Here is a 24,892-nt window from a genome sequence, read left to right as displayed (position 1 = left end):
GAGCAGCAGAAGCAAACAGGAGTCACCAAAGCAACGGGCCCCGGTGCAGCTGTGGGGCTGGCGGGCACGTGCCCACGCGTGCCTGCGTGTCCGGGCTGAGCATCCGCCCCGGCAGCCGAGCCACGAGGCAGGCAGCCTCCCAAGGGCCCCTGATCTCGGCCGTCTGCGATCCCCTGACGATCAGCTAAGGGGACCTGTGCCTGGGCCGTGCTCAGTTCTAGGACCTTCCACGGCACCACTTGACTTGCCGCTCACTCTCCGAGAGGACGCTACCCGGCTCACAGCAGAGCTGGGCCCTCTCCGAGCCCCGGCGCTTCCCCACGACACCACACGGCCCACAACGGACGAGAGAGGAGAACAGCACGACGACCACTGAGCTCACGTGACAGATTGCTTCGGTCTTGGGAGAGGCTCTCTTTCTAGCTGCCCGTGCCGGCAAAGACCCCTGAGGGCTTCCCCCCGGCCTCGGGGACAGGAGGGAGCAAGCCAGGTCCCACCGCCCGGCCCCCCTCCACACCCTCATCCTCCTCAGAGCCGCCCCCAGCATCAGCACCCCCAGCTCTCTCCACGCCAGCAACGCTCTCTTTGGCGAAGGCGCGACGGAGGCGCAGCAGCCGGTTCTCACGGGCACTTGGGCAAGGCTGGTCTTCAGCCTTTCTCGTCCAGAGGCCGTCCTGCTCCCTCCGCTGCATCTGAGCCTCGACAGACCAGTCTTGAGGCAGAAAGAGGGTCGAAGTGGCCTAGAGAAGCTGGAGGAGTGGGTCCTGGCTCGTCCCCCATCTGCTGTCCTCTCGGTGCTGCTGGGACAGTGAGAGACAGCAAGCGCACAGCAGGGGCAAGGGTGTGGAGTGGCGGCAGGGGGGCGGCAGGTGGGCGGGCTGGGGGGCGGAGCCGAGGCTCCGCCGTAGAGGTGAACGCACGAACCGGAGTCTGAGTAAGGCAGCGTCGGCCTGAATGAAGCGGACCGCACAGGGCGGAGGGGAAGCAGGGAGAGCTGTGAGGAGGCTCCTGAGTCAAGGGTGCAGCTGTGGTGACAGGTGGCCGGGGGTGACAGAGAACACTGTATTCTGAAGCCAGAAAGCAGAGTGAATCTCCCTATCAGGCTGGTCCGCGGTCCCCAAAAGGGCCCGCCTGGCCAACGCAGCAGGGACTGCCAGGAGCCAGACAGACCCAGTGCCCCGCTGGGGTTGGCCCGTTACAAGCGGGCGTGAGGACGTGGCGTGGGTGGGCTAGAGGGGGGAGCACGCTGACCCGGTCACCCCACGATCGCCCTGCGTGGTGGCCACAGCCCCGCACCGCCACCCGCCCGCTCACCTTCACCCGCTCCTACCTAGCACCCCTCACGGGAACTTGGGCTCTATGAGGACAGAGACGACACACCGTCACGCCCTCAGCACATGCCTGGTGCCAAGTGGACATAAAGACTCGGGTGCACAAGTCAGGTAAGGGAGTGGAGACATCTCTGGAGTCCCACCAGCGGCTCCTGAGGCCCGGCAGGCAAGACACTCCCTCTGGGGGCTGTCACCTCAAGTACAAGGTGGGTTAACACGTAACCTGCAGGGCCCATGTGGGAACTACGTGCAAAGGACCTGACCCAGGCCCTGGTTCTCAGCAAACATAACTGGGGGCAGAGGAGGGGGCCTCAGGAAGAAGGGGCCACCCAGCCTCCCACATAGCCCATAACAGAGAACTGAACTCGGAAAGCCCGCCGCCAGGAGAGACGCGACAGACTGAGGACGCCAGAGGCTTTAGCCATTTCAGGAGGGACATGCCGACTTCCCTTCTCCAGCTTTGTTGCTGAACACAGATGAGGGGCTGACCACCGCAGCCATGACCCCGCACTGCCAGTCCGGAACCGTCTGAATCCCCCAACCAGGGCTGCCTGCTGAGGAAGACGGGGCCCAAGAAGCAACGAGCCCAGAAGACAGCTCGGGGCGGGAAGGGACAAAGTGGGTTTCTGCCTGGGATCCCTCGACACTACGGTCAGGAGACAAGGGCTTGGGGGGCACAGTGCTCTCCCTGGACCAGCTTACGCTCCCGCCTGAGCTCTGCTGAAGGCGCCACCCAGGGACTGTCGCAGGCCTGTGCGGCCCCCACGCCAGCAGCCCATCTGGGACTGCGGCAGTCACCGCGAAGTGGCCCAGGCAGACACCGGGAAAGCTGTGGCGGTGAAAGAGGCTGAGGCGTTTGGGCTGGAGCCAGAATTCCCCGAGGCCTCTGCAAGAAATACAAAAATGAAGGGCAGAGAAAAATAAACCAACACCTTGCAAGGAGCTTTGGCAACTCCAGCTCTGCAGGCCAAAGGAACAGGCTGTGGATAAGCTTCTGCAGGCGCCCTGTCAACACTCACGATGCCCTGAGGTGTCACTGTGAAGGTGGCTCAGCCTCCAACGATGCCGAAACAGCAGGCCCGACACCTGGTAAGCAGGGGTCATCCCGACTGTCTACAAAGGCCCCTTCCCCCACTCTCCCTTCTGGCTTTGCTGTCCCCGATGAAGCCATTCCAGTCTCTCCCCGCCGGGATGTTACGGAACAGCAATCCTGCACACGAGCGTGTACCTGAAACGGGCCCTCAGAGACCACCGGCCAGTGGGAGGCGAGGGGCAAGAGCGGGCGTGAGCTTGCGGTGGTCAGTGTGAGAAGCCCGTGTCCCTGAGACCAAAGTCCTTCATCCTCCTTCACTAGACACACTTGGACCTCAGCTGAGACCCGGAGCTTTGCTAAAGAAAAAGGCAAAATCACGTAGACTGAAAATGAATTCATTAGTAAGAGCAGCCATTTCCTTACTACGTGGCAACAGAGAAGCCCACGGATGGACCCCGCAGTTGCCGACGGTCCCATCTTACGCGTGAGGCTGTGGAGACACGCGAGGTGGTCGAGCCGGCATCTGAGCAAAGGAGGGAGAGCCCCTCCCCAGAGTCCGTCGGTGCCCCAGAAAGCCCCTCGTCCAGCCCCAACACCGACGTGCACTTGTGCACTCGGGCACACACGCTCTCGCATGCCAGGGCACCAGCTGGGCTCTTGCCACCAATCGCCTTTGTCTCTCTGGCCAAGGCCCAAGCAGGACACTTCCGCCTGCCTGTGGCCATCCGGTCAGGGGCTCTGAGGGAGGGACACCGAGGCCTCCTGGACATGCAGGTCTTCTAAAGGGGCCCAGAGGGACCTCCCGTCCCAGATGGTCCGGCCTAAGGAACCAGCCACACAAGCTGGGCATCGAGAAAGAGGTGGCGTCTTCGGAGAAGCAATTGGCAGAGCGGCGCGCAGGGAACAAAAGACGGCCACGAGCAAGCTCCTCCTCCCCGTGAGGCCACGTCTGGCGCAGCCTTGCCCTACAATCTGGGGAGAGGCCCTTGCGGGTCTTGCTGCCTCGCTAGCCACAGGGCCACCGCCCACGAGCACGGGAAAGGGGCCCGCAAGGCCCCCAGAGGCCGCTGCCACCGTGGTGCGGGGCACAGACCCGCCGGCGACGCCTGATCCCAGGCCCTTTCCTGCACGGCTGCTGGGAAGACTGGAAGCGTGCGCGCACGCACACACAGTAACACGCACACACGTTCTCTCTCTCTCTCTGGAGCCCGGCAGAGGGCGGCTCAGGAAAGGGCAGCTATTCGCTATTCCGGGGCTCAGATGGCCCCGGGCCCTCTACCTAACACGGCGACCCTGAAGCAAAGTCGCCAGAGGCTGTCTGACACACAGCGAGCAGGAACGACAGGCGTCCTCACTTTGCCGTGCCTGCCTCCGGCCGGGGACTGCAGTCATCAGCTCTGCGAGTCTCTGGGTTCCAGCTCTTAAGGCCAAAAAACTAAGAGAGGCCAAGCGGTCTGTTTTAGGAAAGCTCAAGCTCCTCAAACGCGTTGCCCCAGCTTGCCGGCCGAGAGCAGACAGGCTCCATCTGGTACCGACAAGAACGGCGACTCGGATACGTCAGTCTTCCTGTGCTCGCGCCAGAGAGGGCCGCGCGGCCAAGGACGGCCAAGGACAGCGTCTGGCCAGGGGCACCGAGGGTGGGTTTAAGCAGCAGGCAACACCTTCTCTTTCAATGTGTACTCAGTCATTCGTTTATTTCTCAAGATGTGCACACTTGTGTTGAGTCGGCCAGGACAGCTCGTGGCTCCTAGGTATGTACAGGTCCTTCCGTGGCTTGGGTTACAGACAACTTCATAGCTAGTGCACCACACACACAAGATAAAACAGGAAGCCTAAAAACCCCAAGCCACTCCAAGAAGACATGAGGGGGGGAGGGAGGAGTGATGCCGCAGCGTCCCGTGTCGGGGGAGTCAATGCACAGGAGGGAAGAACACAGAGGATGGAAGGCAAGCTAGCTTCGGTCTCTGCCAACGGCAGCTTCTGTGTGCTGTTCAGGGGATTGAGTTCAACAGGTCCTTCAGGAAGCTCTCGGGATCGGTGACTTCTGACAACAGGCCTGGAAAACAGGGGCGGGCAGAGGTCCTTAGGCACGGGCATGCACAGCCCCCAGCCCCAGAGTCACGGCTGCCCCATCTGCGCAGAGAACACGGTATGCCCCGACAAGCTCCGACATGGCCGCCCCCTGGGGCAACAGTCACCGAGCAAGCACTCTCGTTCTGTCAGAGGAGTTAGCTGCATTCCAGAACTGGGCGCCACTGTGTGTTTAAAGGCGTTAACATGGCAGAGGCCGACCCTACGGCCGCCTGGGGCAGAGGTCCTAACCCAGGTCCATGGACCACCGCAAGGGGGGGCCTCCAGTCTGCTGACACTGAGTGCGAAGTGGAGGGGTCTTCTGAGGGGGGAGTCCACGGCATTCAGCCTATTCTTGGAGGAGCCAGGGCCAAGGAAAAGCTAATACCAGTGGCCCCAAGGGCTGGAAGGAAGAGAACAGGGTACTAGGCCCCTGGGCTCAGCTGGACTTCATTCCAACCACTAGTCCCAGGGCGCCGAGTGAGCTGTCAAAGCTCAGGACTCTGCTTCCACAACTATCGAATGGGGACAGGAACATGTCCTGGTTCGATCACTGTGGGGATTAAATAAGGCCATGTATGTGAACGTGCCAGTGCACGGAAGCTCAGTGGCCGCTGTGGCCCCCGCCCCTCCCTCACCAAGCAGGGAGCTCCCACCTCACAGCCGTGAGTGGTTAAGCCCGAGGCCTGGTGCCATCCGCTCTGAGTCCTCCCCCAGCATCCACGCCAGTGGGGGGAAGGCTGCGCCCATCACCCCGTGCTGGCTTTGGAAGGTGTTTTTGCCCTTGCACTTCAGTAGGGTGTGTCTGATGTTCTGAAATTCTCTACCAGTTTAAACAAAGTAATAAAATCATGCTGTAAAAACCGGACCCCGGAGTGAAGCCACAGAGGCCCCCCGCCCGTCAGGCTCCTGCTCTCCCCGGCTTCAGGCCGGGGGCGCTGCCACCAGCTGCAGGGCGGCCGGGAAGCCCCGAACCGAGATGGACACCTTCCTCCCCTGACACCTCTTCCTCTCTTACTCAGACTCTTCCGTTCCCACTCACAGCCCAGGTTCAGACACCCCCAGAGCCCTGGTGACAGGCAGAGCGCGGCACCGAGGACATACGTACACGGGCCACCTGCTCTTAGGCAGGGACCATTCCTGGGGAGAAGCGTCAAGGCCAACAGTTAAGACACTGAGCTGAGCAGAGCCAACACAGGCCCATGACCTGCTCAACTTCCACAGAGGCCACCTGAAAGTACAGCCGACCTGGAAGTCCCAGTGCACATGGGGAACACTCCGTCAGGTGGCGCTGAGCTGGGAGGAAAGCGGAATTCCCAAGGAGCATGGCTCCAGACCTCTGAGAGTAGGGTTCCCAGGGGACAGCAGATGGGAAAATGCCAGTGGAGGCTTTCTCTTGACAGTGGGATTTGACTTCTTCCTGGCTTTTTTCCTGGCTTCTTCACCCTTCACAAAAAGCAGGAGCGGGGCAGGCCCTGTCCGCTCGGCCTTGGCTCTGGCACCGCCCCACCCCCACCCCCCAGGCCGGCAGCGACCAGGCTCTGATGCACCAGCACCCGCAGCCTGACGGGGCCCTCACGTTTGCAACCTGCGTGCGTTTTCCCAACCACCTCCCCGGCTGTCAGCGGGGCTTGCTGATGAGATGCGAGCAAACTCTAACATGTTTGCAAGGAGGATGACCAGTTCGTTGTACACAGCATCTGTCGCCGGGAGAGAACTAGGAACTTCCTTCTCACCAGCTGTGGGATGAGGGACTGTCCAAGGGTGTCCAAGATGCTCTTTGCTCTGTTTTCATATTTACCACTTATTTTTAGAATCAGAGTTGAACTCTTCCCCATTTCCCCAGGGTAGCTGTGACATAAAAAGTCTCAGTCCCCAAGAGGCAGGAAGAAGGCAGGTCAGCTCCACGTGAATTCTCTGAACTATCATAAAAAGTCAGGAATTTAAAAGAGGCTCTACCCATTTCTCAGGTATGCCCCCACAGGAAACATCTAATCTCCACAGCCTCAGTTACCCCATCTGTGAAGTGGGGGTAACCAGAATACCCGCCTCAAACACGTGAGCAGCACAGGGCCTGGGATGCAGGAAGTCCCCGCATGTCCCAGCTGCTGTGCTTACTACCAGGGGCCTGCTGTTTACATCTCTCTCCCAGACCTTGCTCGTGTGTCTGCTGCTGTGAAGATGAAAGCTAAGACCGGCCCCACTAAGATCACATGGGTTCCGCTGGAGAAGATCTTTGAGAGATAAAACCCTGACACTGACCAGCCGCATCGAGGAACTCCGAGAAGGTCTCCACTGGCATGAACTCCTCCTGGAAGGTCTTCAGGGCTTTGTCAGCAGCTTCGTAGATGGGCATGTCATTGTGGCGGATGTATTCCGCTAGAGAGCAGGACCAGCCTCCCTCCGTGTTACTGGTAGGCACCTTCTACAAGAACCAACAGGAGACAGGCCCGGGGCTGGATTACTTAATGCCTCAAGTCAGTCAGGCTTTGTCAGTGCCAAAAAGCAGCCCTCCTCCCTCCCCCCACATCAAAGTTTCCCTGGAGGACGTGTTTTGCTTCTAGGAACAACAGAGTCTCGTGTCATTCCTCTGGCAGCCCCTTTATGATGCACCATGTGATGTGACCTCCAAGCTATAAGAGACCACTCTTCCTTCCTGCACAGGTCACATCGGCATTTCTCCAGGAAAGGCACTCTCTCACCATGCTTCAGCTGAGCGGTCCCACTCAGACCATAAAAGGAACCACCCCCACACCCCAGAGTTCTCTCAAGGCAGAGGGCAGTGTCCCTGTGAGCCGGGCTGGCGTGAGTCACACTCACACGAGGCAATGCAGGTAACCCAGACAGAGGGGACAAGAGCCAACAAGGGGGGCCTCGGAGGGAGGTGGGCCTGCAGCAGGCCTGAGACCGGGTGAGAGGAGCGGCCTTGGCTGCAGTCGCACACCACACACGGAAGGCCGTAAGCCGGCGTGCGGATCCCTTCCACAGGAGGTGGCTCGTTCGCGGTGAGCGGCCGCGGAGCAGGTTCAGCGCCAGGAGCACTGAACTTTCACACGCTCGCAGAAACCAGCCGAGCTTCCAGTGGCTTCCCTACCTTAAACATGTTGTAAATGAGATCGACGAGGGCCCAAAAGAGAAGGGAAGAGCGGTAGGCAGAATAGTCCTTCACTGCCTTGTCTGTCAGCCTGGAAAAGAAAATCCGATTGCATGCCCATGAAGACCCTGGACCGATACGCACAAGGACAGAGCAGAGCAGGACGGTAGCAAGGCCAGAATCACATTAATCTGTGCGCCACTCCATTCCCTCCACCTGCCTATCTTGTCAGAAAAAAGCAGCTGTGGGCAAGAACCTCTGAAGCCTGGACAATGATCCATGAAATACTCATCCTTCGTACAGGTGAATCAAAGCCTGGTGGACATAAGGTGCACGTGGCAACCCAAGACCACTGCCTTGAGGACACACCAAGGAGTCCCATGTGTCCCTGTGTTCAGCCCCCACACAAGCCCTTGGACTCGCTGGGACCTCATAAACGAAGCGGGAAACAAGGTTCTCCCTCAGTCCGGACATTGCCCCCAGGAGAATTTTCACAAACAGTCAGCAGACTCAAGCCAGCCAAACACAGGAATTTGGCAACCACGGGCTGTGTTAGAAAGACAGCGAGCTGTGGGGGGGAAACTGGTGCTGAGCAAGAGTAATATCTAGGATGGAGGGTGCAACCGACACCTCCTAAATCCTGGGTAATCCTAGAGCTGCCACCACACCCCTCTGCCTCTGTCCAGGACCATCTCCACTTAACCCAGTAATTCAGTGCAGGATGAGAGGCCAGCAGGCCCTCAGAATGCTGGGGGCAGCCTGTGACACCGTCCCCTCTTGGCAGACACTGCTGGCGTGAGGAGCGATGACCCTAAATCACGGTGGTAAAGCCACTGTGAAATAGCCCAGACCCCCCTCTGCACCGGCAGTGAAAGATCCATCCTAAGGTTCGGCTTCTACCACCCAAGATCTACAGGAGGTTTTATCTGCACGCTGCCCTCACATCTGCAGTAAGTAAAGGCTAGATGAAACCTTGTCGTGGAAATCCTGTATCTTACCACACGCTGGAACAAAGCCCGTAACTAAAGGGACTAAAATTTAATATTAAAGTGTATACATGTAAGAATCAGCAAAATGAGACAGACAAAGAGGTTATTTATCACAGAAGCCAAGACTATCCTGTATGGGCCTCAAGCAAAGGGACTGATGAGCAGGGGATGGGCCATCCACCCCTACATCCAATAAATATAAATTCATTAAACAAAAGTAAAGTAAAACAATAACGAAGTGAGACAATTCTGTTTGCTACGATACTCTTCCTATTCCCTCCCTGCACCCCAATGTCCTCCAAAGCACCCACTCTCTCCACGGCCCTGCGTGGAGACTCTGCAGCCTTAGGCAGGCCTGGGGGTAAGGGAGGCACACAAGACGCCAGATAAGGCTCTGATGGAAGCCTAGAAAGTCCCAGGCCTAACTACTGGCAAGTTCCTGGCAGAGAAACCCTTCTTCAGTGTAAGAGATGCAGAAGGTCAGATTCTCTTGTGCAAATCCCTAGATTTTGTATCGGCTACTGCCTCCCACCCCATCATGGACTCGGGACAAAGTCTCCTGCCAGGGACACCGCCCAACCTCCAGGAGGACGCCCTCTGAGCGTCCCTCCAGCACAGTCTCTCCTTGGAGGGTGTCCCAAATACGGGGCTCACACCCGGCCCCTCCCCGGCTCGGGCCTCCACCCCACACCAGGTTTGGTGGCTGCTGTGCTGTGGTAAGCAGGAATCGTGAGTGACCTGCCCAACTTAATTATTTCAGGCTAATTAGCAGAGGTGACTAAACCGCCACAGAGAAAACAGCAGCTCGGGAGCGAAGCCCACACGGTGTTCCCGCATCAGCTGTGGCCCCACGGGCTTCTCCTGAACCGCCTGGGACCGTGCCGTGTTCTGGTCTCCCTGCTGAAGGCAGAAGAGCTCCCGTGCCTTCAGATTTCACACCTGCCACTGAGAGCCAGCGCCCCGCAAACAGCCACTTTCTGTGCCACAGAAACGGGCTGAGCCTGCCTTATCAACAACCTGGTATCTTCCAGATCTAACTTTTGATTTCTAGCAGCTAGTTCAGCATGAATGCTTTGAACTCTGGGAAACACTGGAAGGGGATAGGTCTGGAATTTGGGGCAGGGGTGAGGCAGGAAGCTGACAAGACTCGCCCCCTCCTCCTCGACACAAAGCAGCTGGTACTGGCCGGACTCAACAGCAGAGCCCTGACCTGGTCTCTCTGAGGGTGGGAGGTGCCTGGGACCAGCAAGGCAGGCTAAATCAGAGCTGGTGGACGCGAAAGTACCAGGTGTGCCAATCCAGGCACACGGCTCTTCCCCCCTTGGTCTGTGCCTCCTTGGTCTGTCATTGTCAGGGGCTGGTAAGCTCCTCCTCCGCTCCCTTGTTGGCCTGCAAATGTGGAAATGTTCCCTCAGATCCGAGCAAAGGCAGACAGACGAGCACAGATCTTCCACTCCAGGGAAGCGGCAGAAGCAAGCTGAAAAACCTACAGCCTACTCTGGAGCCCAGGACACGCAGAGACTGTGCAGGGCCACCACAAGCCTAGAGTCATGCCCATGGAGTCCATGCAATGTGTGGAAATCCGCGGTCATCTCAAAGGGCTTCTTGTTGTTTATAGTTGTTTCTCTCAAGATGCCGCCCATCTGACCCAAATCACAGCACAAGGTCATGAAAACAAAGATACTTCCTTCCTGAAATGTCGTTCCTTCTTTGGGACATGTCCACATGAACGGAAGAAAGGCTCATGGAACATGGGGCAGACGGGATAGGAATGTGACCAAGGAGAGAGATAATGAGCTTTTCGTGATCAGAAGAGAAAATCCCCAGTGCAGCCATGCGGAAGCCTTCCCAGTTAATGGCCAGCCCAGCAGAACTGGGAAAAGCCAGTTACCTGCCCTAGCTCCCTCCTGGCCCTAATTCTTCTCATCAGTATCTTGCCCTGTGCCTGGCTGGCTGCTTCTCTGAAATCTTCCACACACTGAAGCCTGGCTCCACCTTTCCAGTGGCTTAACACGAGACCCAGAGGTAGCCACGCACCTGCCAGCCATTGGGCCCAGCCTCTCAGCAGGGCAGACTTGAGATGAGAAAGGGCAGAAGGGACTGAGTTGAACGAGCAGGCCCTCCCTTAGCACACATGGGGAATACACAAAGCAGACACCAGGCAGCCCGGAAGATGGTACCCCGAGGCAGAGACTGACCTGGTGGCCCCCCCTGGAGCCACTGCCCGGGCCTGAGAGGTCACCAGCAGCCTCCGCAGGATTTCCACACGTGTGGCTCTCCACTTCTCGGGGGGCAGGATGTGGAGGGCCAGGACTGTGAAATAGTGGGGCCCATCCACTTCAAAGGCACTCTCCACCCACTTCTCCTTGGGCTGCTCCAGAAAGCCCTGGAGGTTCTTCTCTTCTCGGGAAGTTGCTCGGGTTCTGGAACAAAAGGGTCACGATGAAACCAGGGTAGAAGCAAGGCACCAGCAGCAAGAGGGAAGGACATTTGGTCAATTTCTCATCTTCTTTTAAGCTTCTAGAATGCTTAGATCATGGAGCACGGCCACCCACTCTTGACTACCCCTTCCACCCCCTCCCCGAGGGCTGCAGCTTCCCTTCTAAGCCCTTCTTGGTGGCATTTTCCTTGCCCCCACCCCACCCCCCATTCAGCTCTGACAACTTGCTGGCTCTTGAGCCCCCTGCATATGGCGGGCACACTCACAAATACTCCACCATCAGAGTGTCCTAACGACTCTGGAAGGTGACAGCTGGCACCTTTTTACCATGATAGCTGATGCCTAGAGAAGTGCAGTGACCTTCCCAAAGCCAGCAGGTCCGTAAGTGAGGGAGCCAAAGTGAGCCCAGATTCTGACTCTGTGAGCCAGCCCGTGTTCTCGCTTGGCCCACGCAGTCCTCACAGCTAGGTTGTCTGCGCTACGTCCACAGCGGTCCCCTCTCTGGGCGCTCCGTTTCTGTGTTTCCCTATGTGTCTGCGTCCCCTCCTCCATTACAACAGCTACTTCTGGGCAAGCACGGCTCCCTGTTCTCCCTCTTGCCTGAAGTGTGAGGACGTGATCACGAGCCTCACTACCAGGCACCTCTGGGAGCATGAAATGGATCATCTCACCTAACCCTGACAACGGCCCTAGGACAGAGGTACTACCCCGATTCCACAGAAGGGGAAACAACAGAGAAGAGGAATTTGCCCAAAGTCACATACTGGGGAGGAGAAGAACTGGGCTTCGAACCCCGGCAGCCTGGATGCCGAGCTGGGCCTCCGCATTCTCAATCCCCGTGAACGCCCCCCGCCCCCCAACCCCCGGCCACCAGCTTCAGCAAGTGGCCACTGGAACGGCACAGGGACACCACTGGAGACCTTCCTGATCACATACTCCTGACCCTATAGCCTGAATGGTGCTCTCACAACAAGGGCACTTGATGCCCTATCCTCATCCTGTGGGAGGAGAAGAAAACAGGACCCCAGTAGCCACAGGGATGGAAGTCCCCAGGCCTGTAGACAGCACTGGCAGACACCGGACCGTGGGAGGGGATGGACACCCTGCTTCCTTCCGCTCCTGAAGAACAGACACGGATGGCACAGATGGGCCCTTCCCAACTTGACTTTCCAGAACGGGGAGTCAGAAGTGCTCTACCACTGCAGCACATGCCCACTCTGCTCCACTTCAGTGCGACCAACTGCCCGTGGACCCAATGTGCCACCCAGGCCCTGCTGGGACCACACTCACACCACAGTGGAGCGACCAGCTAAGGGAGCGGCCGGTGGCTGGGCAACAGTGCCTCCCCATGAAGCTCCAGGTCAGCTTCTCACTGACCGAGACAGCCACGGCACAGCGGACTCCCACCCTGACCAAGGGACTCGAGCAGGAGTTACTAGTCCCAGGCACCTGAGAAACCCAGGGCCACCCGGAGTCGCTGGCTCCCTTCTGCCGCCTCTGCGGGGCTGCGTTTCCCCTGGAGTGGAACAAACCGCTCCGCCTCACAGCTGCCAAGAGACAGGTCTCCACAAAGCCAAGCGCTCTGTCAGAGGCCCCACAAACACTGGTAATTAGCACCGCTCAGGGCTGCAGCGGTCTGGACAGTGGGAACACTGGTGCTGTCAGGATGTGCGTGCTTCTTCTGACGGTCTCCACAGCTTAGCAGATGACGTCACACACTGACAGAGACCTGCCCATGCACCTTTTTAACAATGAGGGCTGCGGTCTGGAGGTCAGCCTTCTATCTCCCCGGGAAATGGGAGGGAAGGGAAAACAACACTGTTGAAGACAGCAGACCAGAAAGGACAAGAGACAGATTGTCCTCCTGCCTCACCCGCCTGCAGCGGCCTCGGGCGGACTGCACACGGCCTTTCAACAGCCGGCCAGTTCCCTGCCCAACGCAGGTGTCAGACTCCTGTGGGAAAACAGGGCCTAAAGCACAAAACTGTGCAAACTAAGAGCTTAAGTATATTAAATATCCTAATTTGCTTTTATAAATCTGAGCCGAAATGAATGAATACTATTCTCTACCCTAAGTGCTTCTTTAAAATTACACTTTTCGTTATCAGACTAACTACTCCATGCGGGACAGTTAAAATAGATAAAAATACAAGCCCTCTCTCCTCCTGGCTATCAGCTGACTTTCTCAGATAATCTTCAACACTCCCTGCCCCTCAACTTGCCAGAAGCACTGTTCACTAGAAAGGAAACAGGGATGGCAAGTCCAGTCCTCCATTTATGAGGAGGGTCCCTGGTTCTGCCGCAGTCCCTGGTTGTGAAACCCTCTCCCGTTACACCTTGTGCGCTTGACAGTGACTGTGTGCAGCTCTGACCCACGGCCTCCCCCATCCAAGAGCACCAAGTCCCGCGAGGAGTGGAGGCTATGTGGCAGTGGAAGCTAAGGAGGTCCTTTGGTGGTCTGGCCTCGACCACTTCCTGCTCCCCTCTGGGCTGAGAGTGAGTCCAAGGACACAGCCTTCGGCTGCCCACGGCGGGGGATGGAACTGTTCTGGAAACGAAGTCACCTTTAGCACCTTATTCTGTGGGACTCCAAAAAGCCGCAGATGAACATGCGTGCTTCAGCAAAGGCTACCTTAGGTCAGCCCTATGTTCCGAACGAACGCGGGCAGACATGAGAAAACTGAGACCACGCTGGGCAGAGGGGCACAGGGGGGCCGGCCGGACGCTGCCCAGCGGGGCTGAGATACTGACGTGTTCAGGACGTAAAGCACAGTGTGAATGATGTACGGGATCAGGTGGATGTTGCTCTCCCGGCCGCCCCCACCAGTGTCGGCGCTGAATGACTGCTCCATGGCGAAGCGCAGGAAGAGCAGCTTGATGTCGTGGATGTTGAGCTGGTACGTGGGCTCCCGCTGGCCCGTACATTCCTGGAGGTAAGTGTTGTGCCTGGGGAGCAGGAGAACAAAGGCCGTGAGCAAAGCAAGTTCCCTGGGGACAGCCCGGCTTGGAAGGCAGAGCCCCCTCGGCTGGCATGGCCCAATGGTGGCAAAGGCCCTACAGGCAGAGGAGTGAAGGGCCAAGCTGAGGACGGCCATGGGCGCCTGCGTGAAGATGGGAACAGGGGACATTTCCATTTCTGCCGGGATGGAACGAGATGTTCTCCAAGCTCTGAGGTGAACTCGCCAGTTTTGGGGGGCCCACTTCCTGATGGACAAATGTCATAAAACGTATCGTGGCCAAATCTGGAAGTACATCTTGGAAGAAGAAATGTGGAAGGTATTCATTCTGACATGGTGATCTATCCGTAAGAATCTTTTCAACCTCCAAATGAAAGGTATTTTTCTACATCAATATATGCCACCATCAGTCTGGGCTCTGCCTGACAGTGCGACCTCAGGTAATTTACTCGACCTCTCTGTGCCTCAACTTCTTCATCTGGAGAATACGTGTAGTAACAGCACATGTAAGCATCTCAATACATTGTCCATCATCATTACTGCCAGGTACCTTTCCATCCCTGGGCCGCCTTTTTTTTTTCTTTTTTTTTTTTTAAAGATTTTATTTATTTATTTGTCAGAAAGAAAGAGGGAGGGAGAAGCGCACAAGCAGGGGGAGTGGCAGGCAGAGGGAGAAGCAGGCTCCCCGCTGAGCAGGGAGCCTGATGTAGGACTCGATCCCAGGACCCTGGGATCATAACCTGAGCCGAAGGCAGATGCTTAACCTACTGAGCCACCCAGGTGTCCCATCCCTGAGCCTTCTAATAGGACATGGGGTGGGGCACCACTCCCCAAAGCACCGGCAAGAGTGGGGACCTCATCAACTCTACTCTGGATTTGAGGACGAGGGATGCTTGAAAGGAGCCTGATATTCCCCATGCCACTGAGCTATTTGTGTTATTTAAACCTCAGAGGCACACACTGCAGAAGAGAAATCTGGGAAATGTTGACTTTGAGGACACAGTCAGGGTTCTGTGTCTTATGCTCTGAGATCAACAAGGGAGAAGAGGGAGCGAATAACCAGAAGTTCCACATGATGCACCAGACACTCAGGGTGCTGGTTTCTCGCAGCCGAATTCCTCCCTCTTCCAGACGCAGCTTCCTTGACAGCACGCAGAGACCAGGGTTCCCAAGGACAGTGACAGGCCTCCAGACCGAGCTGATCACGGATATCCCCCCCCTTCTCCTGGCAACCCCCTTTTCTGCCCTGCACACCGCTCAACACTCACCTTGCCAAGCAGGTGGCAAAAGCTGATTCAGGGACGTGGGGCCCCCAGACCGGAAGGAGCCCATTGCACTTAGTGTTGGCGTTCTGAAGGGCAGCACTTTCCCACTCTTCCCGGCCACGAGCCAGCCTGGATTGGGACGAGAGCAGGGACAAGTGACCGTTGGAACTGATTTGGCAACCGGGCACCTAGACGAGTGGGGGTGGAGAAGGGTTTGCTAATACTAAGGAAAGACGTTAGCCCGTGCAGCTGACTCCAGAGAGAATTAGCCCTCTCTATTACAATATGGTAAATGCCAGCTTCGCTGCTTCAGGGAAGCAAGGCTGCTTTCTCCAGCCTTAGGCCAAAAGCCAAGTGGATTTTCCTAGTCATACGGCACAAGTGGCTCTTGGGTTTAAGGCAGGACACCCTACTCCCCTGAGACGAAACCCTCAGTTGGCATCTACCCCTCCCAGTACAGGGTCCTGGGCAAGCTGCCCCTCCCCTGAAGCGACACAGGCCCAGACGGAAGCACCTGCGGAAGCAGCCTACGGAGGAGCCCAGGCCTACCTGACAGCAGCCAGGTGGCAGTCATAGTGCACGATGTTGAAGTGGGACACGGTGCTGTAGCCCTGCTGCTTCCGGGGCTTGTTCTCCATCTCTTCCAAGGCTACCCGCTTGGTGAAGGTGTAAATGCCCAGGACTTTTGTGGGCTGCAAAGACACCAGAAAAGGAGGAGGTGAGGTGAACCTCAAGGCAGGCTTTGGGAAGAGGCGAAGCAGAGGAGAGGGGACCCGCAGGCCTCCCCTCCCGGGAAGGAATGCACTCAGAGAGGGGGTGGTGGATCAGCACCTTGGTCTCTTGGTTAAGCACTTGGCTGGGCACAGCCCCAGGGAGACGAGGAACATGGGGAGCAACCAAAATAAAGCAGATGCTGTGCAGATAGGAAAACAGAAATGGAAGCCTACACTGTCACCCTTTTTTTTTGCTGCTTTATTTATCTGAAAAGGAAGAATAAAGTGCCTTCCGGGTAAGTCACTTGCTTTACAACACTTATCAGGCTGCTCCCAGGAGCTGGTGCCATAGTAGGACTCACGAGGCTTGTGGCCCTTCAGCAGTGTGGACGCTAAGCAGGGCATTCAAGCTGGAAGGGAAGAGGACGCCTTGTAGGCCTTCAGGGGAACAAACGGGTCACTCGCTGCTCTGCTCCTTTCAGTCATAAATCTAGTTTGGTAGACGTCCTGATCTTCCCCCAGGTATCCTGGTTAACAGCAGCATGATGTATTTGTAAAAGCCCCAGGTCTGGAGTCCGAGAAGCCTGGGCTAGAATTCTGGCTCTGCCACATGACCCTTGTTTTCCCATCCATAATTTGGGGTTCTGTAGCTTTAGAAACAAAATTAGAGAAAGCTCTGGGCACTGGGACTAGTATACAGAAGGAATCCAGTGAGTGGTGGTGTCAAGGATGGTGGTAGTGGTGATGGTGATGGTGATGGGGGTGGTGGTGGTGGTGGTGGTGGTGATGGTGATGGTGATGGGGGTGGTGGTGGTGGTGGTGGTGATGGTGATGGTGATGGGGGTGGTGGTGGTGGTGGTGATGGTGATGGTGATGGGGGTGGTGGTGGTGATGGTGATGGGGGTGGTGGTGGTGATGGTGATGGTGATGGGGGTGGTGGTGGTGGTGGTGATGGTGATGGTGATGGGGGGGGTGGTGGTGAAAACTAACGTTCAGAGCAGTCCGCCTTCCCCTCCCTTTAGAGAGGACAGCTGGCCCTGACACACCCCTCGACACCAGCCCATCTAAGAAGGAGAAGGCCTGCAGAAGGCCACCACTGGCACAAGCGGCCAGGCTGCGCGTCAGGCCCAGGCCAAGCACTCTACCTGGAACTTGTACCCTTCCCTGCAGATGCAGCATGTGAGGCCCGGCTCCTCAATCAGCTCCTCCATCTGCTTCAAGAGCGCCGTCTTGGTCACGACCTGGCCCTTCTCGTTTGTCTGCAGGGGAAACCCAAGTGGTATGTCAGAAGGTGAGTTCCACCCACCCCCCACCCTAGCTTGGGGATGCTCGGGAACAGGGCTGCCCGTCCACAGACACTAGACGGAGGATGCATGGAAAGGAAACCTCTTTAGGTGGTTTCCAATGAGGGTAAAGACCCAGATTCCTCTGCTTTCTCTTCCTGCAGGCTGCCATGCACCATCAGAAAAGCCCCCTTTCTTTGTGCCAGCACTCCCCAGTCTCAGCTGCCAAGGGCTGTTGCATTAGGATTCACTTTACGGTTCGCATGGGAGTTCTAAACTGCTGACACCCAAGCCTGTGCTCTGGAGAAGACACTCGTAGGACTATGGCTTCCAACGTGCAGCAATAAGAGCAGACTATCACGTCCAACAGACGTGGGTTCAAACTCTTGTCCACCTCTTATTAATCATGCACCTTGGCCTATTTCCTTTGCTTCTCAGCCTCTATTACTTCAACCAGAAAATGAGTATAGTAATATCACCCTCACAGAATCACATGAGGGCTTAAATAAAATCTTACGAGCAAGGTGCCTAAGCATAGTGCCTGGCAAATAGTAAATTCTCCACGAGCAAGTGTTATCATTATCATCCCCACTTTTACTGTTTCCGTGAATCTGTTAAGTCATTTAGCCTCTGAGTCCCATCTGCGTAGTGGGACCATAGTCACAGCTCTGAGGGTTGTCAGGAAGATCACAGAAGGTAAAGCGCCTGGGCACAGTGCCTGGCACATCTAGTTCCCTCCTCCTCCTCGCCAGCCTTCACCCCCACCATCCCCAACCCAGCTCTGACCCGAAGCACAGCTATCTCCTCCTCAAGAGCATAGACAAGAACGTGGAGACTCCCGGACAGTGGCTTTACCGTCATGCCCAGGGTGCCCAGAGCCTTCTGCCTCATTGCCATGGCCATGCGCTTCTTCTCAGCACGGGTCTCCCTGCGGGCAGCATCGATCTTCTTGTTTACATCAGGGTGCTCCCGCAATGCCTCCAGCAGGTTCTCTGCCAGGGTCCCAATGCCCTCATCGCTGGACACCTGCTCCAGTTTATGTAGGTTTGTGATGGAGTCTGTTCCGATCAAAACCTACCAAGTAGAGACCAGAGACATACATGCTTCCAGTTAGGCGAACAAACATTCTATCCAGGAGCTTATAGGTTCAGAAAACTCAACAGACTGTACTCAATCTCATGTCATCTGTTCAGTTTCAATCAAATCCTTTGAATTTGTGTTTCAAAAATTTCAACAAATGGAGGAGGGCTCGACTCTGTCACTGACCTTTGACCAGTCACTCTGCTCTTTGGCTCCAGTACCCCTGTCTATAAGAGGGGAATAATGGGGATGCCTGGGTGGCTTGGTCGGTTAAGCGTCGCCTTTGGCTCAGGTCATGATCCTGGGGTCCTGGGATCGAGCCCTACATCAGGCTCCCTGCTCAATAGGGAGTCTGCTTCTCCCTCTCTCTCTGCCTCTCCTCTGGCTTGTCACCCACCCCCCAAATAAATAAATAAAATCTTAAAAAAAAATGTTGATAATGTCAGGGTTGCGGTGAAGATTAAAAATTAGTCACAAATAGGGACACCTGGGTGACTCAATTGGTTAAGCGTCTGCCTTCAGCTCAGGTCAGGACCCCAGGGTCCTGGGATCGAGTCCCTCATTGGGGTCCTTGCTCAGCGGGGAGTCTGCTTCTCCCTCTACCTGCTTCTCCCTCTGACAAATAAATAAATAAAATCTAAAAAAAAAAAAAAAAAATAGGTATCACCCAGAAACCCGTGCTTGAGATGGCTGGCAGTCACTACATGACAGCACCACATTGTCGACACGTGTGGGAGAACAGAACACGGAAGGCAGGGCAGGCCTGACAATGCTCTCCAGGTGAGTGGAGAAGCACTGTACCACCAAAATCCCCCCACCCCCTGGCACAAGTGTATTAATGCTAATTACTACCATACGTATTTGACAATAAATGGCAAACAATAGAACCAACTTGTAATGTGAAAGCTCAGCGCTCAACTAAGATCACTCACCGGCTCATACACCTGCCCTCAGAGCAGGTACACTTCCAAGCTGCACCTCAGCAAAACTATAGGTCATCTCACATCTCCTGATCCTAAATGCTGAGCCCACAGTGCAACAGTCTACAGAACTACTGCGCAGATACGCCGACCTCCTCACGCTGGGTGGTAGCTGCATGCGTGTGCGCACACACATCTGCAGGAAGCCATGCTTTACGTGCTAGGGGTACAAAGACCCGACCCTCCTGAAGCTTACACTCTAATTGGGCAAGCAGACACATGTCAACAGTCTGACAGAACAAGCCCTCCTGCACCTTGCTTCAAATCCCCTAGGTTTCCTTCAAGGGCACCACCACTCTCCTGTCGCCCAACCCAAAACTGAACAGAGTTCTTGACTCATCCAGCTTCTTCACCCCTCATGTGCAACCAATCTCCAAATCCCATTCATTCTGCCTCCCAGACCACTGCTGAACCCACCCACTGTCCACCTCACATGCTAGCTCAGCTGCCTTCACCTCTTACCTAGATTATGATAAGAGGCATCCAACCATCTCTACTAGTGATCTGTCATCTCCCCTTCTTCCAGTTCATGGCCCGGTCATGGCCCTCGGCAGAAAATGCATACTCCTCTCTTCGGAGAATGTGCCCTGGATCGGGGTCAGCTCTCGCTCCACCTCCCCCCCACCCCCACCAATCCCCATGCAACTGCTCCCAACCCCCGAGCACTTCTAGCATCCTTTGGTTCCTGAGCCTTAGCAGGTGCCATACTTTCTTCTAAAGCATCCTCCTTCCTTTGGCCCCTTTCACACTGCACTTATCACCTTCACACTACAATTACCGGGTACATGGCTATATCTTCCACCAGAGAGTGAGCTCCCAGAATCACAGGCTGTGACCACCCTGGTCTCCAATGTCGCCTCAGCCTAGCACAGCTCAGGTACACAACAAGTGCTAAAAAAAATGTGTTGCTAGGAAGTGAATGGTCACAAGTGTGAATGCTGAGTTCCTAACTAAATAAAGTCTTAGTCTAAAGAAAGTAATTTGACTTAGTGACTACAAAGAAGCCTGGAAATCAGCTGACCCAGGCTTGGCCATATCACAGCCCCACTCCTAGATTCACCTGCATATAAAACAAATGTTACAGGAACACAGAAACTAATATACGTGAAGACTCCCATGTAAGAAAAATTATCTCCACAAAGGTGTGCTAATTATGACTATCCCCACTGAACTGAACAAAACTTTAAAACAAGAGAGACACAAGAATCCTATAGCCAAGCTACCCTACCCTACTTTTGGAATGAGCTATCAGAACCGATCCCCAAAAGAGCACGTGGGATTACATTCGATGCAGAACACCATACACAGAAAAAAAACAGCCCCGAGGACTCTCAAAACTCAACATTAAAAAAAAATCCTATTAGAAAATGGGCAAAAGATATGAACAGGAAGGTCACTGAAGAAGACACACAGATGGAAAGCACACGGAAGGTGTACAGCACCGTTAACCACTAGGGAAATACAAATTAAAATCGCAGAGAGGGGGCGCCTGGGTGGCTCAGTCGTTAAGCGTCTGCCTTTGGCTCAGGTCATGATCCCAGGATCCTGGGATCGAGCCCCGCATCGGGCTCCCTGCTCAGCGGGAAGCCTGCTTCTCCCTCTCCCATTCCCCCTGCTTGTGCTCTCTCTCTTGCTATGTCTCTCTGTCAAATAAATAAAATCTTCTTAAAAATTAATAAATAAATACAACACCATCAGCTATCAAAGTGGATAGGAGCCACCAAATGCTGATGAGGATGCAGGGACAGTAGCTCCTCAACGCACTGCTGGTGAGAATATAAAATGGGGCAGCCACTCACTCTAGAAACCAGCTTCGCAGTTTCTAATAAAACTAAATCCACCACTACTGTATAACCCAGCAACTCCATGCCTAGGCATTTATCCCAGAGAAATGAAGATTTCTACACATACACAAAACAACTGCACGTGAATGTTTATGGCAGTTTCATTTGTAACATCCAAAAACTGGAAACAATCCAGGTGTTAACGGGAGAATGGTGAGGCAGCCTGTGGAATCCACACTATGGAACACTAGTGAGCAATAAAAAGGAACAGACTACCAATACACACAACCTGGATGAATCCCCAGAAAATGCTGCTGAGTGAAAAAAGCCAACCCGAAAGGCTACATGCTCTCTGATGCCACATGTAACATTCTTGAAGTGACAAGATTATAGCCACGGAGAGCAGATCAGGGGTTGCCAGGGGTTAGTGCCAGGGCCGATGAGAAAAAAGGGAACAAGGGGGATCTCTGTGATGACAAACTGTCATGAATCCTGACTATATCAGTGTCCATATCCCAACTATGATACTGTACCCACGTGGTTTCGTATGATGTTACCGTCGAGAAATGGCTACATGAGATTTCTCCTTAACAAGTACAGGTAAACCTACAATTATCTCAAAGTGAAAAGTTTAATTTAGAAAAACTCCAGCCTGGCCACCTGTCTGGGCCAGTGAGGATTTGTGAGGGGTACCAGATACTCCAGATCAGGGATGAGCAGCAGAATGGAATGGTGGGTCTCTCTGAGGACAAAGTTTCCAGGTGCCTGAAGCAGAGCAAGAAATGGTGGTGATGGTACTATTAATGTCCCAAATGACCCCAATGACGACAGCCAGAAATCAAAATTGTTTTACACTCTGGCCAGCCATACCTTCAGTTCAATTGCTGCTCAGAGGACCCATGAGATAATAAAGCCCCATATAAGAATGCGTCGCGGGAGGAAGTCAGTCACTATACTTACTCCTCTCCACACAGAGCTGAACCACATGACCTCTGAGAGTGCCCTCTACTCCAGGGGTCTTACATGCTAGCGGAAGTCACATCCTGAGGCTAACTAAGCTGGTTCTCTTCATTCAGCCACTGCAGACTAGAGCGTGTGGTTCCTTCACCATACATGTCCTGCTTCCAGAATAAGGTCCATAGGCATGCTGGCTACTCACTCACCTGGGTGGCAGGGTGCTGGACGGCCAGCCCCCGAAGAAGCCTCAAGATAAATGGCAGGGCTGGGCGAGATAAGAACTTTTTCCAGATGTCAGCATCCAGACTGCAAAGGAAAAGAAGCTGATTAGCAGGCCAGAGGAACAAAGCCTATCTAGAAACCAGCTGTTGATTCTATTCTGGCTTGTTTAAACATGACCCTTCAAGAGGGCCATCAAGAATCACAAAGCATCACCTAGCTCAGCTAGGCAGCCAGACAGAAGTGAGTATTCTGAACAGAAACCAACAAGCTGCCTCCCGTTCCCAGCCCCAAAGGACTCTGAGGTGGCTGAGTCGTCACCTTGATAGTTTCCAGAAGGGGAGGGAGACATTAAGGAGGGCCAAACGGGACTACGTGAAGCTTTAGGCCACAGCAATGAAGGAGAAAAGGAACCAGAAGAGGGAAGAAAAGCAGCCGCCCCGACACAACTGTTTCTTACTTCTTGGCGCTGGGAATGTGCTTTTTCATATAGTCCAGCGCACTCTGGGTGATTCCCTTCTGGAGAATCAGATCCTTTAGCTGATGCCCATTGCTGCTGTTCTTGATGCCAGCTGCGATCTTACAGAAGCAGTCCAGGAAAACCTTATCATCGCCACTGTGGTCTTCATCATACCTGCAGCAGAGAGCAGAGCCCCAGGGTGTGAAGGAGAGGACACACATGTATCACGTTGTTCTCTCGGTTAACGATCTTCAACAGTCTACAGGATCAAGTCTAGACTTCTTGGCATGACACGATCCTGCTGATCTGGTTCCTGCCATTCCTCCTTACCTGCTACGTCCCCCAAACTCCCAACATTCTCTCACGTTTTCATGCTTTTCACACTTGACTCTCTCCATCTTGTCATGCCCCTGTTCCATCTCACCAGCCCCTTCACTCCCCCTGCCGAGCCAACGTAACACAGCATACTGACTCCCCACTTACAATGAACCCCTTAAAGGCCAGACACATACACAAAAATTTAACAGAAACTGTGGTTCTTCCCCTAAGTCTCACAGAACTAGCTCAGAGTATTGGTGAGGACCCTCACGTAGCCATCTGAAATCCAAGCACATACTTGTCAAAGTTACAGTATGGCTTGAACCGCTCCACCAAGATCTGCATTTTCTCCACCTCGCCAAAAGAAAGGTACGGGATGATGCGCAGCAGGCCCTGGAGCACGCTAGGGTTGGAGCGAACAAAGGTGCTGTTAATCTGATCCAAGAGCATCACAAGCTGATCTTTGTCACCCGTCAGGAGGAGATTGCCCTGCAGTAGAAAAGAGGACAGAAGGCTCAGTAACAGGGTCAGGACTTTGGTCAGCCGATATCTGAACCCCAGATGTCACCCACTTCCATCAAAAGCAGCCCTAGAAAAACTGTCTCAGCACTTCCTGCGGAATAATGAACAGTGTGAGTTCCACTCGATACTAGTTTCTAAGTTTCTGTGTGGCTCTGTTCATAGTGTCAGGTACTTAAAAATGTTAACACAAACTCCCCTCCCTGAAAAGAACGCAGGCTGCCTGATACTCACTTGGTCACACCTCTAGCCAAAACATTGAGTACCAACAGGGACAGGAGGAGGCAAGGGTGCAATCAGTGGAGAGAAACTGAACCAGGGAATTGGAGACCCAGGTTCTCGGCCTGATTCTGCCAGCAGCCAACTACGGAACACTGAACGGCTCCCTTTACTTCTCTGGGCTTGGAGTTCCCTCAAGTGGACAATGAGGGGCTGGGCTAAGGCCCTGCCTATCAGCTGGAACATGCCAGCATTCCATTAATGAGCAGCTTGTGAGTGAAAGAATATCCTCAGCAGCTTCGTTTCCTCCGAATCCACAGACTTCGGGCTTCAATGCCGTCATGTCACCATTAGCGGAGCTTTGTCATTTCTATGACCAGAACATGTTCAATCATTCTTGGTGGACACATCTGGACACACAAACAAGACTGCTGCTGGCAACAAGACACAGTACATGCTCCCGGTGTCTGCAGATGGACAGACTGGCCCCACGCACCTTGTCCTCATTCAGGGGCTCAGCGTTGGATTCATCCAGAATGATCTCCATGATGCTAAGCACCTGCTCGGCCACAGCTGCACCACCACTGTCCTTGCTTTCTTGCTCAGCCACCAGGGCCTGTCGGAGGAGACCCAGTTACTCTGGGAAGAAGACCACAACCACTCATTGCTGATGGGATCTGTTCCTCACCAATGTCCTTCATGGCCTTACTGCCTGAGACGTGTGTGTGTGCGCGCACACGTGCGTGACGTGTGTGTGACGTGACGTGTGTGTGACGTGTGCGTGTGCGTTTGTGTGTGACGTGTGCGTGACGTGTGCGCGCGTTTGTGTGACGTGTGCATGACGTGTGACGTGTGTACGCGTTTGTGTGTGACGTGTGCGTGACGTGTGTGCGCGCGCATTTGTGTGTGACGTGTGCGTGTGACGTGTGTGTGTGTGTGTGGAGAGAGACAAGTGTGTGGACTTCCACAGACAATGAAATCGTGCTGTGTGTGTGTGTGTGTGCGCGTGTGTGGAGAGAGACAACTGTGTGGACTTCTGCAGACAATGAAATCGTGCTGTTCCAGATCTCTATCTTGGTCGCCCTGAGGACACTGGCATTACTTCTCCAACACTGTGCAGTCTGGACTGTTTCACAGACTAACTTCCTCTTATCTCTGATCGGAACTCAGGAAAGGGACCG

At 54.8% G+C, this 24,892-nt stretch overlaps 1 protein-coding gene across 8 annotated transcripts in view; it reads right to left on the bottom strand.

Moving 5' to 3' along the window:
• Positions 1-2,743: 2,743 nt before the first annotated feature.
• Positions 2,744-24,892, bottom strand: part of UBR4 (ubiquitin protein ligase E3 component n-recognin 4) — a 131,611-nt gene continuing 109,462 nt past the window's right edge. For all 8 annotated transcript variants that reach the window (XM_036115527.2, XM_036115528.2, XM_036115529.2 and 5 more), the window contains 13 exons: positions 24,208-24,327; positions 23,272-23,462; positions 22,656-22,829; positions 22,183-22,282; positions 18,031-18,249; positions 17,038-17,151; positions 15,729-15,871; positions 15,183-15,308; positions 13,709-13,903; positions 10,716-10,940; positions 7,529-7,619; positions 6,697-6,859; positions 2,744-4,420 (listed from right to left, as the gene is read on the bottom strand). In XM_036115527.2, coding sequence (XP_035971420.1) covers positions 4,356-4,420; positions 6,697-6,859; positions 7,529-7,619; positions 10,716-10,940; positions 13,709-13,903; positions 15,183-15,308; positions 15,729-15,871; positions 17,038-17,151; positions 18,031-18,249; positions 22,183-22,282; positions 22,656-22,829; positions 23,272-23,462; positions 24,208-24,327 — 1,926 coding nt within the window. In that variant the 3' untranslated portion in view covers positions 2,744-4,355. The remainder of the gene's footprint in view (positions 4,421-6,696; positions 6,860-7,528; positions 7,620-10,715; positions 10,941-13,708; positions 13,904-15,182; positions 15,309-15,728; positions 15,872-17,037; positions 17,152-18,030; positions 18,250-22,182; positions 22,283-22,655; positions 22,830-23,271; positions 23,463-24,207; positions 24,328-24,892) is intronic.

This window comes from Halichoerus grypus, chromosome 5 (genome assembly GCF_964656455.1).
Source record: "Halichoerus grypus chromosome 5, mHalGry1.hap1.1, whole genome shotgun sequence".
NCBI lineage: Eukaryota > Metazoa > Chordata > Mammalia > Carnivora > Phocidae > Halichoerus > Halichoerus grypus.
Note: the sequence above shows the minus strand (reverse complement) of the source record. Positions and strands in the feature narration are given on the sequence as shown.